At 31.4% G+C, this 20,758-nt stretch overlaps 1 protein-coding gene across 1 annotated transcript; it reads right to left on the reverse strand.

Moving 5' to 3' along the window:
* Nucleotides 1-866: 866 nt before the first annotated feature.
* Nucleotides 867-19,332, reverse strand: LOC131643064 (F-box/kelch-repeat protein At3g06240-like). Its single transcript, XM_058913209.1, has 2 exons — nucleotides 18,474-19,332; nucleotides 867-958 (listed from the first exon to the last, which is right to left on the reverse strand). The coding sequence occupies exons 1-2, from the start codon at nucleotides 19,330-19,332 to the stop codon at nucleotides 867-869; spliced, it is 951 nt and encodes a 316-aa protein (XP_058769192.1).
* Between the last annotated feature and the right edge of the window lie 1,426 nt (nucleotides 19,333-20,758).

Raw genomic sequence — 20,758 nt, forward strand, 5'->3', positions numbered from 1 at the left:
TGCTGTTCTGGATACTTGCCTCGACTTGATGAAAAAATCCTGAAGATATGTCATCTCAGGGGGGGGGCAAAAATTAGGGTATGACACTAAAAGAGCAAGATCTAGCCATGGTTCCATAATTTCGTTACCATTATGCACAGCCTGCCCGAAAGAGCAATTGTATGATAGTTTGACTAATATCATAGCTCTAGTTCTACTAATATCATAGCTCCAAACACAAACACTTGATAACTGATGGACTTATACTAGGCTGACCACTGTACCCATTCTGAACTCCATGACCCGCAGCAGGAACAACGCCATGACTAAGAGCATTACTTGTTCCAAGACTCCCTAACACCCAACACCGCATTTATTCAGAGACCCGCATCCCTTCTTCACAAGCTCCTGATCCAACCAAAAACCCACACTCAGTTATCAAGCACAAAACTATGTTAAAAAAAGAAGAAAACACATGGTGTACCTGGTCAACACCAAACTCTGGCGGTTGCGTGGGTCTTCCTTGCTTGTTCGAACAACATCGGTAGCGACATGTCTTCCATCTTAATCTCGCCCATCGGAAAATAAAACAAAATGAAATTCTTAATCAATAAACAGGAAAATAAGCATCACAATTTCCATACGAAACTACCAAACAGCTTGACCTTAGTTCATCTGAGTATATCCCCCTAAACACGACAAACTCAGACAAATACTATTCCAAATTTGTTTTCCTTTCTAGCACTTAACACTAGTTCACGCCAATATCAAACAATGCCACATAGGAAACCCTGATTTTAAATCCCCGATATTCTAAACATTTACCCACAGACACATCGTAAACAACAAATATAAGAAAACTCGGAACAATCAATGTTCATACCCTCTTATTCATCCTCATCATCCTTGTCGATATCTCCACCTCCCTCTTCCAATTCTTCTTCATCCTCTCTCTTATCAATATCAAGCTCAACTTCATCTACACCAATTGAATACCAAAAAAGTTAGGGTCCCGATTAGAACCAAAAGAAACACTTAGAAGAGGAAAACATTATGCTGATAATGAAATAGGGGATTAGGGTTCACCTTCGTCGTCAGATATTACGCCTTGGTGAGTGACTGCTGCAAAAGTGGGTGAAGGAATATGAAATCGAACAAGTTTCGGAGCAGAGAACAAGAAATCGAAGCTTTGGAGTAGAGAATGAGAATCGGTATAAAAAAGTTGAAACTGTCGATGCGAATGGTTAAAAGGGGATAAGGAAAGGTGAATCGAGAGAGATCCAGAAATTGGGGTTTTTTTTCACGGACGAGGAATAATAGGCTTAGGTTGGATTTCACTTTCCGCGTGCAGTCTGACTCTTTACAACAAGTGTTCACGTGAAAATAGAAAATCACTCTATTTCTTATTTAATTAATTTATTATTAAATAAAATTTCTTAGGTCTGGTGGGTGATAACTGACTTCACAAATAGACTTCTTAAGTCAGTTAATAATTACAGGCGACTTAAGAAATTAAATCTAAATTAATTTTTTATTTAATATTTGTTAAGTCGGTTTTAAATGCACCCGACCTAACTAAATTACAAATATTTACGAAATTGCCACCGCGTCACTTCTTAAGTCAGGTGGCAAGTGAACTGACTTAACAACTTCTACTAAAAAGGTATTTTTGCACTAGTGAAAAATGAATTAATTATTTTTTAAATTATAAATAACACTACTAAAAATTTGGTCAACTAACGTACTTTTTATATTACTACTAAAAATTTACTATCATATTGATGTTAATGAAAAAAAATTCCTTTTTTAATTCTTAAGCAAATTTCTCATTATTTTCTTCAATTTTATTTAAATTAAAGAATAAAATTAATATTTATATATAATTATACTAGAGATTCACTTAAATTTTAATTCTATTCACTTAACAAAGTACTATTTACATTTACTACTATAATTTCTATCAAATTGATTTTATATGAAATAAAAAGTTTCTTTTAATTTTTTTATAATATTCTCATTTTTTTTAATTTTATTAAAATTAAATTCTATTCTATTCAATTAAAATAAAGTATCAAATAATTTATTTGTAAATAATTTATTTGTAAATAAAGTAATAGTGCATAAAAAATTGTTGAAAAAATTTAATTATAAATAATAACTACAAAATATTTTAGTTTAAAAAAATGTTAATAATTATTATTATATTTTAATGATAATGATATATATTTAATAATATCTTTTAATTAATACAATTAATTATACTATTGTATTGATTCTCCTTTATTTTAATTTTTTAATAATTATTGAATTTTTTCGGAAATACATGTCCAAAACATTCCAAGACAAAAAATTGGAATATTTCGGATATGCATCTCCGAAGACACCCCCTCTCCAAAAAAAAAAGTTAATTTCGGAAATGCATCTCCGAAAACACGTTTTTTTTTTTGTGTTTTCGGAGATACATCTCCGAAAACACTTTTTTTTTTGTGTTTTCGGAAGTGCACTTCCGAAATCAACTTTTTTTTTTCAAAAAAAAAGTGATTTTGGAGATGCATTTCCGAAATATAGGGGCATTCTGGATATTTCGCCGGAGTGACCAAGAAAGTTAGGGGGTCAATAAAGAAATTTCCTAATTTTATTCAAACTTGATATGTCAATGCATCATGGTTTGATACATATTTATAGGCTTGAAAAGAGAAATAAAAAACACTTAGGCTCTGTTTGGTAAAACTAACTGGTAGTTAGTAGCTGATAACTTTTAGCTGGTAGCTGATAGTTGATAGCTGGTAGCTGGTAGCTGATAAGTTAATTTAAGTGTTTGATAAATTAACTGTTATACTAGCTGTTAAATACAAAATGACATAAAAGGACATTCTTAATTAAGAAATTGATAGTCTCATTATATTTATTAAATTATATAATTAAATTAATTTTTATAAAATAAAAATACGTATATTAGCAAACACATGCAAAAAAAATTAATATATATTAAAATTAAAAATAACATCAAAATATATCAAACAATTATATATAAATTTTTAAATAAACTTATATAATAAAATTTATATATAAATTTCATGAAATATATAAAATAACATCATTACGATTTTGAATTCAATTATACTAATTTAACATAATAATCTCTTAATGTTTCACAAATTTAAAAATTAGCAACACTATCTCTACATTCATTACAAGGCATGTAATTTTAATGTCGTTAAAAAATATTAAATATTGCATTTTATTTGTTAATCGACACGAATATAACTATACAACGCAAAAACTGTTATATATATATATATATATATATATATATATATATATATATATATATATATATATATAAAAGATTTAAGGGTAAAATTGTATTTTTGTTAAAATAATAAGAGTATAAATGAAATAAAAAGTCACAAGCTAACGGTGTGTTTGGTTTGGCGGTGGACAGAATTGATTCTGGAAAAATTGAGTTTAGTAGAATTGATTTCAACAGAATTGAGTTTAGAATAATTGATTTATGTTTGGATACAATGATATAGAAGTGATTGACATCAATTAATGTTGTTTGGATAGTTTTATCAAAAGTGATTTTGAATTGGATAATTACCAAAATGGTAATAAATTCTAATACAAATAAAAAAGAAAAGAAGTAATTGATAAAAATTAAAGAGGGTAAAAAAGGAAAATTTAAAAAAGTTGTAATAAATAATATATAATATATATAGAATTGATTCTACTAAACTCAAAAGCTAGGAATTGTAGCTTCTAGTAGAATTGCTTTTGGAGTAGGAGAATTGATTTTGAAAAAGTATCCAAACAAAAAAATATATCAATTTTCAAGTTGAAGTGCACTAGAAGTGCTTTTGGGGCTTGTAGAAGCCAATCCAAACATGCACTAAAAGCTAAAAGTTCAAAAGCTACTTTAAATAGCTTTTGAGAAAAAAAGCTAAAAGCTAGTAAAAAAGCTACAAGTTAAAAGCTAAATGACAGTTACTAAACAGAACTTTTTTGTTAATATGAGCTGAAAAACTAAAAGCTAAAAGTTCTTTTTTCAGTGTTACTAAACAGACTCTTATAGGCTAAGTGATGGCACTGTTGAAACGGTGGTATAGTTGCATCCACTTGAATTCTTATTGGCTAAGCAAGCTAAGAAACTTATCTAACAAAGACGGTGCGAAACTAAAAAATTGATAAATCAATTTCGGTTGTAAAATTTATAAGGTAAAATATCTTTTTTGGTCTCGTATGTTAGTTTCGGGATTTATTTTGGTCCTTTAATTTCAAAAAAATTTATATTGGTCCTTTAACTCTTCAAAAGATGTCATTTTAGTCCTTTTTGTCATATTAGCGACTAATTTAGCAACCAATTTTTGAGTTTTTTCGTCGGTAATATGACAAAAATGACACATTTTGAAGAATTAAGGGACTAGTATAAAACTTTTTGAAGTTAAGGGACTAAAATGAACCCCAATATTAATTTACGGGACCAAAATGAGTATTTTGCCAATTTATAAATATTGAATCTAAAAATAAATTAAATTTGAAAAAAATAAATAAATGCATTCACTTTGAGAATTAACATTACTAGTTTCCTAATTTTTTTGAACAATATATACTGAATATTGTTTTGTATAACTAGTTATCTACATAACTACTTTGATAAAGTCTATTGAATTACTTTTGTTCAATTATTTTAACCATGTCTTTAATTTATTTGACGCCCTTGCAGTTATCCTCTCCATTGATATTGGAATTATGCAAATTATTTCTAACAACTGATATGATCTAACCAAATAACTTAAATGAATGAGAAGTAACACTGTTGTGGTTGCTGTTGCAACTCCTTCATTTAATCATATTTTAAACTTTTTTTGTTAGGGGAGACTGAAAATGCACACTAGGAAATGTTAAAAATAAGTTGAACCTGCCATGATTTACTTTCAATAGCTGCCATGATTTACTCTCAATAGATTTTTTAAATCTACATGTTCGTTCCATCAACCTATAATTATTATATATGAAAAAATGGAAAGAACTTAATACCGATCATTTCAAAATGAGACAGGATCAAATGACACTAAGGTGTCAAATTTTGTAACATGACACCTCAGATAATTTTTTGCCGCATATTTATATAACAAAATCCACCGTTAGATTGAAAGCTAATATCATATAGATCATATCCATAAAATTTAACATCAATCATAAATCATTTGATATATTAATGAGATTCATAAAACCAACGTCTTATAAAATTTTAACAAAAACGTTAATTTTGATCATTCTCTTTAACATATCAAATGATTTCCAATTGATGTTAGATTTTATGGACATGATTTATATAATGTTAACTATCAATCCAACGATGAATTTTATTATACGGATATACAATAAAAAATTATCAGAAGTGTCATGTTACTAAATTTGACACTTTGGTGTCATTTGATCTGTTCTTTTAAAAAGATGTGATAATTTATATCTATTTCAACTTCTCAAAGTATTAAATGTCTATCCACATGATAAGTATAATTTTATAAAGAATATAAAATATAATTTTATGGATGATTTTTTTAAGGAAGTGTTATTTATTATTAAATAATTAACAATAAAAATAAAAAATGATAATAATAACCCAATGAAAAGAACAAACAATAGAAGTAAGATACTGATAAATGATAATTAAATTAAGGATAATCTCATACATGATAATTAAATTAAGGATAATCTCATACAGTAGTTGTTACAAAATTTATTAATTATACCACGAGATTAGAGTCTCTTGTCTCTCTTAAACCAAACCAAACAATAACAAATTGAACGAGAGTCTCTAGTCTCTCTTAAACCAAACCAATCAATAACAAATTGAATGAGGAACTTTCCGATTCTTTATTCTACTTAAATACATTACACTTCATTTATATATTTTAGGTCTAATTTGTTGGGTCTTGCGCTTACGCCTAATATATACATTGATAATTAGAAGTCTACGAACATTGAAATCCATTCTTGCTGTTGGTAAAAAGTTTTTCTCATAATATATTAAGGAATTATATTTTTTACTTTCAAACTTCTCAAATATATAGGTAATTAAATGGTTTTATTGTTTGTTATTTCTTCACTTTTTTTCCGTCCCGATAAGATACATATATAACATTAGGTGTCGGCCCAATAATAAACAGTTTGGTCCATGACTCCTTCACGCCGATTTCACTTAAAATTGATATGTGAAGCATATGATATTAAGCATAATATATCTTTATAACCTTCATAAGGTACACACAACCAATGACATGTTACGTCGGTGTATACATAGAGATCTTGATGACCCGAATAAGAAGCAGGCATATTAATTAAATTTAAGTTTAATCCAACAATTATTTCTTAAGCTATATATCTCCCAACAGATGTATAGATGGTGAGTTAGAGGAATTTCTACGTGACGAACCACCTTATAGTCGTTATTAACACGGTCATGACCAAATCCATGAACATAAAACTCTGGCCATTTATCATCATAAATAGAAGATTCAATGAGACACGACACACAAAGCTGGGAGGGATGATCTTGAATTATGTGGTGGTTGAGTTCCACAATACAACTCTTGAGATTGTTCATAGAAAGATTCAATAAGACAAAATATGCCCTTAACACTAGAAAAATCAAATATATCAAACTCTCTCGAATGTTAAATGAAATTGAAAAATCAAATTTAATCTTCTTCTCGAATTTTTCTCCATTAAAATAATACAGCTCATTTTCGCATAAATATGAGGGTAGAAGTGAAACACCATGATATATATATATATATATATATATATATATATATATATATATATATATATATATATATATATATATATATATATATATATATATATATATATATATATATAATTATTATTGAGCTTGACCATGAAAGACTAGTCTAGAGACCATGTTTTTTTTTTTTAAAACAGAAAAATCACTGCAAAGATTTAATAGGGAGTTTTGATAAAATTGAGAAGGTAACCTCACAACCTGCTCAATCACACTCAACACCAAGACGCACCTGTTTCAACCGCGACACACCTGCATACGCCCTGATCGGCCATACTCCACCACCCGCGCATCACTGAATCTCGATGTCGACGAATACATAAATTGCAATAGCACCCCATCAAAGCTATCGTTGTAACGTCCGGAAATTTATTTATTCGCTTAATTTAGACGTTTGTAATGTTTATTGAATATTTTGCGTTTTGGGGCGATTTAGTCGGTATTAATTCGGGATAGCGGATCGACATTTAATCGGAAATTTTAATATTTTTAGTATTAGAAATATTAATAAGCTAATATGTAGCGTTTTGGGAATTTTTTGAGTATTTGAGATTAGACCGTAAATATGAGACACCGAGTATTCAGTCGGTATATTAAAATAATCAAATTTTATTTTAATGGTATTTAAGTGAAAGTATTTTTTTCCAGATTTAGTAAGACGAGTGAGGAAAGAGTCGATCAAGATATCTGGGTTCGATATCTCATTTGAGCCTACAACAAACTTAAAGCTTAAATCTTTTCAAATCTCATCACAGAAATGACACCAGTCACTTAAGAACCAATCACAAAGTGGACCGTCTTCACAGACGAGTCATGAAATAATAGACGAATTATCATGGGGGCTCATCCTTGAGAGAGATTAAGGATTGTTAGTAGAAGTATCCTCACGTTTCAAATTTCCTACCACTATGTTCTTATTCAATTATAGGAGTAAGGTTGTACAAAAGAAACATGTCCACCATTTTGTTAAAATGTATAGAAGAAGAGAAATCCGAAAATTTTCTTGTTAAAGTACATGAAGGTATATCGAGGCAACATCTAGGAGGAAAAGCCATCGCCAAAAAGAATCTCAAGGCCGATTATTATTAGCCTTCAATGGTTCAAGAAGTCAACAATTACAGCAAAAAATGTGAACAATCTCATAAGCATGGGGACATTCATATCATCCTGCCATTCAATCTCAACATGTTAAGTGGACCATGGACATTTTCCCAATGGGGCATAAATATCTTTGGCCATATTACTCTGGCTTTGGAGTAACTAAATTTGTTATTATAGTTATAAACTATTTTTTCCAAATGGATTGATGCAGAAGCCTTAGCAAAGATCACAATGACTCTCCCTGTATCTACAATTACTACGGAAAGATTTTTTCGACAATGAAAATTATCAAGACAAGATTGAGAAACAAAATGGAAGTTGATTTTCGAGGAGATAGCATGGCAGTTAACATCGAAAGAGAAATTGCTGCAAGTATTGATTCCGAGACTATTATTGGTGATTTCAAGCTACTCAAAAACTGGAGAGCATTACTTTATGTATTTTTATGCAATAATTTTTAATTATTTCATGTTCAACTTTATGTTTATTACAATTTAGATATTTTATATACATTATGGTATGAATATTTGATTTATAAATTATAGTTTAATTTAGTAGCCACCCCGTAAAATTTAGTCTGGTTCCGCCACTGTATATACATTATGTCGCTACCGCGAAAAATGGAATCAGAGTCGCCACTAATATATTTATCCCATAAGGGAAAGGAATACCAGATAACCTAACTCAGAACAAGAACAAGGTCTTTCGACCAGAAAATCTAGGCACGGGAGTCGGTTACGCAAGGGGAAGGTGCTAGCATCCCTCACGCCCATCGTACTCGATGGTATCCACCTATGTTTGTTTCTATCTAAAGGGTGTATATCTATGTCTAAACCTAAGTGCGAATGAATGCAAAATAAACACGGGGAAAAGAAGGAATTATTTACAAGTGTGCTCGCTTAGGCCCCGCGACCCAATGCCTACGTATCCTTTTCAGGAATCAGAGCGACCGTAGTTCGGCTCCCTAGTTTCCATTTGTTTTGTGTTTTTTAGTTGAACAGAGGTTAAGGTCACAATCCACGATGCTCGACCTTTGGAGACTTATACGCCTATTTTTGGAAAGGACTTAACTTGTTCTTAAGCAGAATGAACTTTGGTTTGTGTTTTTTATGTAACTACATGATGAACAAAACCCAATACAAGGTTTCGCACCACTTCGTCACTTTGTTTTAATTCGAGCCTTTATTAAGTGTTTTAAGTGTTTTAAGTGTTTTTGGTTGAGTGTTTTTTAAGGGAAATTACTTTGCGATTTGAATCACATACAATGTATAATGATCGAGGAGCAGATTAGGGAATGGATCCCACTCACTTCTATCCCATTATATAATGTTCAAGAAACAGATTAGGGAATGAATCTTACTCATTTCTATTCCATTAATTAATGTTTGAGAAACAGATTAGGGAATGAATCCCACTCATTTCTCTCCCATTAAATAGTGACCGAGAAACAGATTAGGGAATGAATCCCACTCATTTCTATGCCACTAAGCGATTGAGAAACAGATTAGGGAATGAATCCCACTCATTTCTCTATCACTTTCTTAATGTGATTCGCATCTTTATTTATTAGTGTTTTAATGTTGAAACAGAAAAGAATGAACAAAGGGGAACTAACCTATTCTCTAATCTAAGTTAGTTATTCTAATCTACAAGTGGCCCTAAAGTCAAGGATAAGGGATCTCTACCTATGTTATCATGCATAGATTACAACCTAAGTTGTTCTATGTGACTAATCTTAATGAAGATTGAAGTCACCACCCTAAGGAAACATGGTAAGCATATAGTAAGAGATAAGCAAAAACAACAAGCAAGGTAGGTGACTTAATGAAGTCCCTAACCAAGTCTACTCCTAAGAGAGACTACACATAATGAATCCCAAGAGAAAACAATCCACAAAAGGTGAAGGAAGAACAAACAAGTGTCGCCTCTTAAACTAACAACAATCAAAGTGTAAAAGAAGAGGCAAAGCATGAGAAAGAGGGAAGAAATCCCTAGGGCAGTATCAAATCAAGGAAATTAGTGTCCTAAATCAAACACAAAAGCATCATGGCAACACACGAAAATATTCACAAGAAGTTACCAAAGTATCGCATGAATCGTTACTTAACAATTAGCGAACAAACATCAATTAATCAAAACAAAAAGCAAATGAACACATGAGCTAAGTTTGGGGTCAGTAGCATATTAATTCATTTATGGGTCTAAGACATTGTACCAATTCTTGTTAGTCAATTAGCTTGAAGCAACACAAAGTTCTAACAAAAACTAGACAAAACTAGGTCAAAACCAGTTAGTAAGTTCAAATGGTGAATGAAGTTAGGAAAATGCAATAAAATGATGGAAGTCAGTAGTTAATAACCTCTAAGAGGTGTCTAAACAACCATAAAATCATGTCAAGAAGTCTCATACAAAATTATAGGTCATTTGGACAAGTTTTGATACAATCGTTAGCCAAAAGCACATTATTTACATGTAAGAAAGGGAAATTCGAGTAAAAAGGGAAGACATGATTTAAACATCTAATTCCAGGTCTTAGGACCTCTAAACATCCCTAATTATATGTACAAAAGTATCTAAGGCCATTGCATAAATGCAAAGCAAATTATAGGTCAAATTCACATGGTTATCGGTTTAGAAACGCATATTAATCGGGTATGGAAAACCTAATGAAAACCTAACCAAAACATAGAATTAGACTTTCATTTTTTACACACAATATCATGGATTAGTCTACAGTAGCCATACAAAAATTGGCGATTAAACTCTGATCCTAAGGTATTAAACAAAATTAATTTGCAAAACATATCAAACTTAAAAAGAAAATGAACATGTTGAAGGAAAGGATTTTTCAAAAATAGAAGAACAAAATCTAAAAATATACAAAAAATACCACAATTATCTACATACATAAAACTATCTAAAACATATTTTTATTGATTTTTTACTCGAAGGAAAACTGGATTATGAATCAAAAGTTAGAAGAGAAACAAGTTTCAAATAAAATACTAAATCTGCCTAAGGATGGGGTGTAGTAGCAATTTGCAAATGAACAGAAACTAGTGTAATGCACGTTTGGGCCTATTGATCAGGGGTGTGAACAACAATTCGGACTGGCCCAGATTTTGATACAATTTTGCTTGACCCAATTAATCACAATTATCTTCAGATTAGCAACTAAATCCAATTATTCACATTAATAAACAAATTAAATGTTAATCACCCCAATTAAATCCACATTAATGCAGATTGGAATAAAAGAGGAATTAGGTCAAGAAAATGTGACCTTTGGGCTTCTGAACCTCTCTTCTCCTTTCTCTCACGACGGTGCGACGGCTTCCTCCGTGATCTTCTCCGATCAATCTCGCCGGCACACCACCACCAACAGAAGACAATCCTGACCTCTCTCATCTCACCTCCCTTTCGGTATCATCCCTGACTCGTGACTCTCCCTCGATCCGTCTCTGTTCCTTGAATTCTCACCGAGTCCTATCGATTTCGACGCTACAATGGATTTTGCTCAATCAAAAGGACCTACGAAGAAGATAAGACCTCCAGCGATTCTTCTAGATAAACGAAGCTGAAGAGAAATCCGGTAAGCTTCTTTCGACCTTTCCCCCCTTCTCTTCTTCTTTTCTGAGTTCGATGTTATTCGTCATGTGTTCCGTAGCAAACTCTTGATGATGATAATTAATGACGTATGTTGCAATTGCAGTGGTGGCGATGAAGATGAACGTTGAGTTGTGTAGCTGATTCAATGAGAAGGATGAAGTGATATTTTCTGCAGAATTGTTGAATTTGCGTGAAGGATGATGAAGGATGTTGAGGTGTTGTCGTTGTAGATGCAGAGAGCATTGAAGAAATTCTTGAAGTTTGTTGAAGATTGATGGTGAAAGATGATGATGAACATGATGCGAGGAAGGTTGTGATGGTTCGGTTAGAGGTGTGAAGAAGAATAGAGCGAAGCAAGAAAGTTTGTTACATTTGTTTTCTTGTGATTGTGGTTGATGATAGGTGATGAATCTGTGTGAAGTTTCTGCAGGTTCTTGATGATGTTGTGTGAATTCAAGGTTGAAGAATTTTTATGGTGATTGAAGAAAAAGCTGAATGAAGATTGAACTGAAGGAGAATCGATGGAGGGAGAATGGAGAGAGAGATTGGAGGTCCCTGATGTTGTTTGAAGGTTATGGAGAGAAAAGATGAAGATTCGTGGTGGATCAATAGAGATGAAGAAGATGAAGGTTCCAAGAAAAAAGTTTGTTACCCTTCTGTTATGAGGTGAGTTACTCTGATCTTTCTGTGACAAATATTTTTCTTCTTATTTTGTTATATGAAAGTTAGTTACACCTGGATTCCTCTGCCACTTTTGTTACGTGTAATTTGTTATCCCCTTTTATCTTAAATTTCCTTCTGATTATTATGTAGATGCGGTCTGTAATACGGTGAACTGACTTTTATTTGAAAATGTTGCGGATAGCAAGAGTCGCCACCGACTTTTATTTTATCCAATTGGAAAGGCTAAAAGAACAGGAAAGACCTTTTTGAAAGAGATTGAGTTCGGGGGGTAGGTTATACAAAGGGAAGGTGTAAGGCACCCTTTGCATCCATGGTTATCCATGGGCTCTTAATTGCTTAGCTCACTTTTGAATTGTTTGAAGTGTCGTGTGTGAATAGTAAAAATTTCGTTAAGGACTTTAGCTTGTAAGTAAGCGTAGCCTTGTTTTGAAATCGTTTTGAAATAGGAGGTGTGAAAAGTATTTGATTTTTGAATTGATTGTGAGCAAGCAATTAAGAACTACCTACCCTAAATTTGTCTTTCTTGTTCTTTAAGTCTTTCGGGCGAAAGGATCTGTCCATACCATGAGAGGGCAGGAAGTCTTTCAATTGGATGTTTAAGGGTCATCGAGTAATCGTTCGCCATAAGACTGTCCCTTGCCATAAAGAGGGCAGGTAGTCTAAGGGAAAGATTTAATAGTCATTAATCTTTTTAGGCATCATGCGAGGATACCTTAGCAATAGGACAATCATCTTTATTTTTCCGAGGCAGCATCGAGGGACAACATTGATGATAATGAACTTAAGGCAACATTTGTTTTGCTTTAGGTATCCTCGGAATCGAGGGATTTTGACTATTTAGTACACTTAAAGGCAGCAAGGCAACAAAGGCAACAAAGGCAACCAGAGGGATTACCCTAAAGGTGTGTGGGTGCAACAATCACGTGGTTAACTTCGATTACATTTATCTTGTAGTTAGGTGATCTATGTTCAATTCATGGTTTGCACTCCCTAAATTACTAACCACGCAGTAAAAATAATATCACAATTTAAGTGCCTTCAAGGCCAATCAATACAACCAGTAAACAGTTACATAATAATGGGGAAGGGGACAATGAAACCAGCGGATCCCTTAATAGGGTTTGACATAAGTAATAAAAAGTAAGGTTTAGGGTTACCAACGTCTGTAGCTTTGGCAGTTTGACAAACCTTTGGCTTTGATTGATGAAGGTTGATGGGCAGAGGTTTGCCTTGAGCATGAAGCATTGACCCTGACCATTAAGGAAAAAAGAAAACAGTGAGTGCATTGATTGTTCGAACCAAACCTTATTTTTGGGCAAAAAGGCAAAAAATAATGAAATAAAATAAAAGTCAAATTGAATAAGAAAAGACTAAAAACTTAGCTTTTGATCAGTGGAGCGCATGGGCGGAGGCTCCTGACGATAAACCTGAAAAGTTGGGCATAAAGAAAAAGGATGTAGTGAGTGTATGACAATTCGAGGCAAAATAACAAAAATAATATTTAATCAAAATAAATAATAAAAAAGAAAATAAAAGAAAAAGTTTAGAAACTTAGCTTCTTGATTGGCATGGCGCGTAGTCGGAATTAATCATATTACTAACCCTGAAAAGGCACAGAAGAAGAAGATTTTTAATGTAGGGGCTGATCATTGAAAACCCTGATTAGGGTATAAATTGAAAAGAAAAAGAAAATAATTTCATTAATTATTGGTCTGACGACCTAATTAATTAAATCGAGTCGAGAAAATAAAATTGAACACGAAATATATTTTTAAGAATAAAAACAAAATATATATGAATTATCGAAATAAAACATATAATTAAATATATAAATAAAATAAGAAAAAGAAAATAAATACAATTAAATAAATATACCATAAAATGTGTAATAAATATATAAGTATATAATTAAGAAAATAAAATTAATATAAATAAATATATAATAGTTTTATTGTAATTAAAAAAAAACCATGAACAAATATATATATATGTTAACATATAAATAAAATGGCATTTATATAATTGAATATATATAAAAAAAAAAAAAAGAAACTTAGCTGGATCCAGTGTGGCGCGTGGTTGAAGATCCATGGTGGAGCTTCATGCTGTGGAGCGTTGGATTCAACACAGGTATTATCCAAAGGCTCTGATGCGAAGTCGCATGGTGGGGCTTCGTGGATGCGGCGCACCAGATTTGTCAATGGTGAGAATCACTGAAAATAACCAAAATTAACGCCGGACGCGAGGATCGAACCGCCTCCCTTGTACACTTTGAAACCATGCCTTTCCACTCAGCCACTGGTTCTTTGCTGTCAACTAGTTTCACCATAAACATAATATATAAAAATAACTTATTCAATAAAATTTAAAAAAAAACAACGCGCCCAAAGACCATCTTCTTCGTGAAGCTGCAACAACATGATAATCCTTTTGGCAACGGTTTTATACCGTGGTAATAGAACCTCCATCTTGAAACCTGCAATTAAATCACCAATAAACCCCAAAAGATAGTCCAGGTCGATCATAACAAGGCCCCTAAACATGAAAACGCAATCGGTTTGGACCAATTTAACCTGTAACTCAAATTCCCAATTTAGAGCATATAAACCCTAAACATGGTGGTTTTCGCTTCCTGTACTAAAAATCAAATTAACCGGTGCCGAAAGTTCACAATTATCATTATAAACACAAATATATGATTGAATTTAATTCATGATGCGTGTATGAAAAAAAACGAATTCGAATTTTTGGCTCAAACCGTGGATGCTACAGTTGCGATTCCGGAAGCATGAACGACTTGTAACGGCCCAGGGTGGTTCGGAGAAAGTCGAGGGATCTGTCTGGATCCTTGGAATAGCTTGAATCGACTGAATTCCTAGTCTGCAAGTTCTTGAATTGTCACTTTTTTTTTTTTGGTTTGAGAATTCGGTTCTGGCTGCAGCAAAATCCTTGTGACCAACCCCTTTTTCTCTTGACGAGTTATGTATATATAATATATCAAATTAGGGTGACAAAACTTGACTCAATCTTAATGAATCAATCATTGGTAATTTGAATGAAATTTGATTGGAAATATTCTTAATTTTGGCCAAATCATTCTATTCTCTCACCAATCTTGCATCCACGAAATTTGAAGCAAATATGGGCTATTTTTATGATTGAATCTAATTGGAATTCTCTCTTAAATCAAATATTTGTTTTTACTTGATTTATTTAACTTTTATCCCTTTTAAATGAATAAAAAATTCATAATAAAATCAAATAAATTCCATAAATTCGTGGCAATAATATTTGAGGCTTTGGATGACTTATGGATCAAGATTGGGCCAAAAGAGATTGGATTTGTTTGCAAGAAATTTTATTTTGAAGCTCTTTTGTTCACATTTTTTCTCTTGGAATTGGTCAACTTTGACAAGGCGCCTCTCCCTCAATTTTTGAGGTATGGAAGTGATCTAGGACTTTTTAGAAACCTTAGAGAGTCCTCTAACCAGTGTCTTTGGTCTCATATCAAAATTATTTTCCATGATCATTTTATGTCCTTTTGAAAAAAGTGTCTTCTTTTTGACTTTTAAGAAGGACCTATAATGTTTTGGTCCATATATCTCAAATGAAGCATTTTTGGACTTGGCATGTGAGAGACAATTTTGTAGAGAATCAAATTTACTTCAAAATGAGCTTTGGATGGGAAATTTCTGATGTTCCATGTGAAAGTTATGGCTGGTCAAAGTTGGGTTGACTTTCTCATTAAAAACCCTAATTTAGGAAGTTTAGGTTTTGTTGATTTCTGAACTTTCCTTGATAAATCATGATCAATACTTGATCAAATGATGAATGACACTTCATAATGATGATGTTGACAAAAAATCAGAAGTTTTGACTGTGGTTTGACCATAGTTGACTTTATAGGTCAACTAGACGATTTTTGATCGTTCGGGCCATTGAGTGGGCAATCTTTTGAACCAGAACTTGAAACTTGTCGTGAGGACATCACGGGGCCTATGAGAGGTCATGGAATCCACTTGAGGTATCAGAAGTTGATTTTACTTGAAGAGACACAAAACCCTAGTTTGAGGATTGTTGTTTAGGAGAGTGTACAGTCCATCAAATGTTGAGCTTCTGCTATTCAAATGAGCTTGAGTTTAAAAATGTGGTGGGCAAATTTTGGGGTATGACACGGTCCATATTTTTTTGGCGGTGATTTGCAAATTGGTTTTGTCGAGTGAGTTTATGTTGGCTGCAAGTTCGAGCCGGTTTATGGTGCACAACGAGAATTGGTTCGGTCCTTCTTGGTGTTTGATGGCAAAGCTTGTAGTTAAATATGCAACTGTGTTTTGGTGGGTTTTTCTTACAAGCTTGACTTGAAGTAATGTAAATTTCTGATATGAATTGGATTGGACTCTAATAATGGAGGAGACCTTTGAATATTTTTGTAGTCTTGTATGAGTTTGTAATTTGAAAAGGAACTTGGACATTTGTAACTATTTTGGATAAAAACTCTTCTGAAACTTAATGAAACTCCCTTCCATTTGCGCTTCGATTCTTGAAAGCAAACAAATCATTACACATAATGATGCATAACAACTGACATAGCTTTCGGTCCATAGTTGAATGAATTGAGCAATGAATGATATGATCTCGAATAAACCTTTAATTTGAACTCTATCTCACATCCATAAGAAATTAAACTGATATATGTCATGTCCTCCTTGAATAATATTGATCCAATTGATGGGATTCAAAAGAAATCCTTCCAATAATACCGTATGCACCAAAATTTTGACATTATGAACAAACTTATGCTCTTGAACAATTTGCACTCGAGGCATCAAGTAATCGCCAATGAATCTGAATCTTCTATTTAATGAAAACCTGTCTTCAATTCTCGAACCATGAGTGACTTGCACTTCCAGCAGCCAAACAAGTGGAAAGAACAATGATGCCTTAATTATAATGAATCTTCAGGTCATATATCATGCCTCGACAAAATGTCTTCCTCAATAAATGACTTTAACATGATGCCTTGAGGAATTCTTTGATGAAGATAAAAACCTAATCCTACACCTCATTGCTTGTAGAACCAGAAACACCACATCTTATTAGTTGTGTACGCATCAATCTCATTACGAAACCTTACGCTTCCAAATCCTTGATCCCGTGCCTTTTTTTATGTTTTATTTGATGAATGAATGAAAAGTCATGTTAATGGCCTAATGGAGGTATGCAGATGAATGCAAAGCTTAAGCCAGTAAGAAATAAATATGTGGGTAAATTTTGGGGTGCAACACATTATAGAGACAATGATATGTTATCCCATACACCCAAGTATACTATAAATTATAGTATACATGATTATTTAAAAAAAAATATTGAATAGTTAATTAAGGAATATTTCAATTAATATAAAGATTAAAATTAGTAACCGGTCTGATTTGTGGTTTGTTAACAAATGTCAACATAAATTGACAAAAATTATTTTTCGTTAAATGTCATAAATATGCATATTTAGAGGGCCTCTTAGCACGATAAGAATGAGAGATTATGAGCACCAAAAACTTCTACTAATACGTCGTAAGTATACATAGTTAGAGAGGTAACTATGGATCCTAAATAATGGTACACAATATTATTTTATTGAGCATTCTATGGATCCAAGCATATTTATATGATTTAAATAGAGCTTTAAAAAACTACCTATATTACTTTTTATTCCGTATATTTATTCTCACACACGCCTTTATTACATGTAAAGGCATGAAAGATCATGTGAAATAAAAAAATTTGATAAATCAATTTCGACGGTAAAAGTTACAAATATTGAACCTAACAATAAATTAAATTTGTAAAAAAGATAAATGCATTCACAACCTATCATGATTTACTTTCAATAGATTTTTTTAATCTACATGTTCGTTCAATCAACCATAACTATTATATCAAAAAATGGTAAAAACTTAATACCAATCATTTAAAAATATATGATAATTTAGATTTAATTCAAATTCTTATAGATAACAAATTCATAAATTAATCTTTTATAAATCAATTTAATAAACTATGACAAAATATAATAATAATAATAATAATAATAATAATAATAATAATAATAATAATAATAATGATAAGAACAAACAATAAAAATAAGAAATTGATAATTAAACAGGGAATAATCTCATATACTAGTTGTTACAATTTTTTTTAATAATACCACTAAGATTAGAGTCTGCAGTCTCTCACAAACCCAATCAAACAATAACAAATTAAATGAATCTCATTCTTTTACAATTACTCGTATATAATTTAGGACTAATTAAATCGACCTTGCGCTTACGCCTAACGTATACATTGATAATTGGAGGTCTACGAACAATGAGGTCCATTCCTGCTGTTGGTGAATAGTTTTTCTCATAATATACTAGAGAATTATGTTGTTTACCTTCAAGCTTCTCAAATATATGAGTAATTAAATGGTCAAACCAGGTTAGCTTATTGTTTGTTATTTCTTCATTCTTTTTCGCCCTGATAGGATGCATAAGACTAGGTGTCATCCCAATAACAATAAGTTCGGTCCATGACTTCTTCACGCCGATTTCACCTAAAATTGATATGTGAAGTGTAGTCGTAGACTTATGATATGATATTAAGCCAATGAACATTTGTAACACAATCAGTTGTATCCCTTCTCCTTCTAGATCAAAAGTTTCATCCATGTAAGGTATATATGTTTTATTGAAGACTTCATTGTTTAAATAAAATGATATTAAACATAGTCTATCTTTATAACCTTTATAACGTACAAACAACCAATGACATGTTCCGTCGGTGTACACATAGAGATCCTGACGATCCGAATAAGAAGCAGGCATCTTAAATTTAAGTTCACTCCAACAATTATTTCTTAAGCTATATATCTCCCAAAAGATGTGTAGATAATGAGTTAGAGGAATTTGTACACAACGAACCACCTTATAGTCATTGTTAACTTGGTCATAACCAAATCCATGAACATAAAACTCTGGCCATTCATCATCATGGGGAGAAGATTCAATGAGACGTGGCACACGCAAGCTGGGAGGAATGATCTTGAATTCTTCGGTGGTTGGGTTCCACAATACAACTCTTTGAGGTTGTGTATATAAAGATTCCATCAGACAAAATATGCCTTTAACACTAGAAAAGCCAAATATATCAAACTCTTGATATTAAATGAAGTTGGAAAATCTAATTTAGTCTTCTTCTCGAATCTTTCTCCACGAAAATAATACAACTCATTTTCGGATAAATATAACGGTAGAAATGAATCACCAGGATTGTTATATATTACGTTATTCTTGAGCTTGATCATGAAAGATGAATCTAGAGACCATGATTTTTGTAAACAAGAAAATCGATGCAAAGACTTAAGAGGGAGTTTTGATAAAATTGAGAAGGCAGCATCATCAGGAATATAACTTTTAGTCATCTTTTAGGTTATTGTAGCAACAAAAAATAAACTATGCTCCTGCCTGAAAGATATAGAGTAAAAAAACAAAGTGAGTTATAACTCAACATTTATTTATTTTCCATTATAATATTTTTTTAATAATTACATTAAAAAAATGTTAGAAGTTTGTGATTCCTTGTTCGATATATTATATGAATTGAGAACTATTTTATTTCAGTAAAAGAACGTTTTTTTTATAAGGAAACACAAACAAAATCTACTCTTCGAATAAAAGAGATATATATTTTCAAATCAAATAAACTAAATTGATAGGTAAACAAAATCTACTCAAATCAAATAAATAAAATTGATAGAATGTAAATAAAATCTACTCAAATCAAGGAGATATATAATGAAACAAAATATCTGGTAAAATAAAATTTAACTGATATCAATAATGAATAATTAAGATAAAAATTAAGATAAAAATAATAATGATAATATGACTGCAAAAAGACTTACTTTGGCAGAAATTACTCAGAACTTGAATTGATATTCTTGAATAGAACGTATGGAAATTCATAGAATTATCTTCAAAATATATACTAACATCATCATGCTTTACGAACCAACCAATGTGTCCTTTGGGAATTTTGTTTCCTTTCTTAGATTTCTACCAACCGTCACAACGTTTAAATTTAAAATTTTGTTTGCATTTAAAGATTTAATAAAAGCGGAAAATTTACATTTTTCATTTCACTATTTTTCATAATAAATTTAAAAATTTTAAGTGCAATTTTTTTATATAGAAAGTATTAAAATTATTTGCAATATAATTTTGGAAACTAAAAATTGCTTATTTTTATGGGGACCGAAAAGAACAATTAATAATTTTGTAAATGTAAATTTTTTTACACTATCAATGTATCTAGCCACTCAATTATATTATTTTTAAAAAAATGAAAATAAAAGTCAAACAATTCTAACAAATTAAAGGTTGTGATCCAATTAAATTCTTAATAATTTTGTAAGTAAAAAAAAAATATTTTAATCTATTTTAAAGGGAATTTTTTGAGCAAGTATTAATGTAACACCCCATACATATATGTCTAGAATAATATGTAGTGATGTTATAAATGGTACAAGAAACA

This window comes from Vicia villosa, unplaced genomic scaffold, assembly GCF_029867415.1.
Source record: "Vicia villosa cultivar HV-30 ecotype Madison, WI unplaced genomic scaffold, Vvil1.0 ctg.007040F_1_1, whole genome shotgun sequence".
In the NCBI taxonomy this organism is placed as follows: Eukaryota; Viridiplantae; Streptophyta; class Magnoliopsida; order Fabales; family Fabaceae; genus Vicia; species Vicia villosa.